General features: G+C 70.6%; 1 protein-coding gene across 1 annotated transcript in view; it reads right to left on the bottom strand.

Annotated features, from left to right (window-relative positions):
* Positions 1–249: 249 nt before the first annotated feature.
* The window catches only part of GJD3 (gap junction protein delta 3), a 1,386-nt gene continuing 845 nt past the window's right edge, over positions 250–790 (bottom strand). The window contains exon 2 of the mRNA XM_014959083.1: positions 250–671. Coding sequence (XP_014814569.1) covers positions 250–671 — 422 coding nt within the window. The remainder of the gene's footprint in view (positions 672–790) is intronic.

The raw sequence follows: 790 nt of genomic DNA, 5'->3' as shown, positions 1-790 counted from the left end.
CCCCCCATGTGCGGGGCTGGGGGGCAGTGGGGGGGTCAGGGGCGTCCCCCGCCCTGCACAGGGATGGGACTTGTTTTTTTTCCTTTTGTCCATATTTTTTTTCCAGCAGCTGCCGGGTGAGGCCCGTCCACCGCCCACAACAGGAACCGGGGGCACCGGGGCACGGCCCGGCCCCGCTCCCCCCGGCAGAGCCACTGGCCGGGCTGAGACCAGCCACAGCTCGTGCCAGCGATGTCAGCCCAGACCCGGCTACACGGTCAGGTCCCCCCGTGGCGGGGACACGTTGGGGCGACACGGCTCCTCCGCCGGTTGCCCGGGGGCCGTACCCCGTTCCTGCAGCCGGTGGCAGCACCCACCCCGGGGCGGGGGTCCCTTGCGCAGGAGGTGGGCGAGCTCGGCCAGGCTGAGCAGCGCCGAGACCAACCCCACCACGAAGTAGAAGTGGATGAAGACGGTTTTCTCGGTGGGGCGGGAGACGAAGCAGTCGACGCGGTGCGGGCAGGGCCGGCGGCGGCAGACGAAGAGCGGCTGCACCCTGAAACCGTAGAGCAGCGCCTGCCCCAGCAGGAACCCCAGCTCGGCCGCGATACGGGCCACCACGCTGCCCACGTAGAAAGGTTGGAGGCGCCGGGCGCGCTGGCTGGGAGCCCCCCCGCCCCCCCCCGGTTTGGCTGCTTGGTGGACGGCGAAGATGACGAAGAGGGCGGCGGGGGCCGAGAGCACGACGACGTGGAAGACGAGGAAGCGGTAGTGGGAGATGGGGAAGGCGGCGTCGGAACAGACGGGTTTG

Source organism: Calidris pugnax, unplaced genomic scaffold (genome assembly GCF_001431845.1).
Source record: "Calidris pugnax isolate Ruff unplaced genomic scaffold, ASM143184v1 scaffold341, whole genome shotgun sequence".
Lineage (NCBI taxonomy): Eukaryota > Metazoa > Chordata > Aves > Charadriiformes > Scolopacidae > Calidris > Calidris pugnax.
Note: the sequence above shows the minus strand (reverse complement) of the source record. Positions and strands in the feature narration are given on the sequence as shown.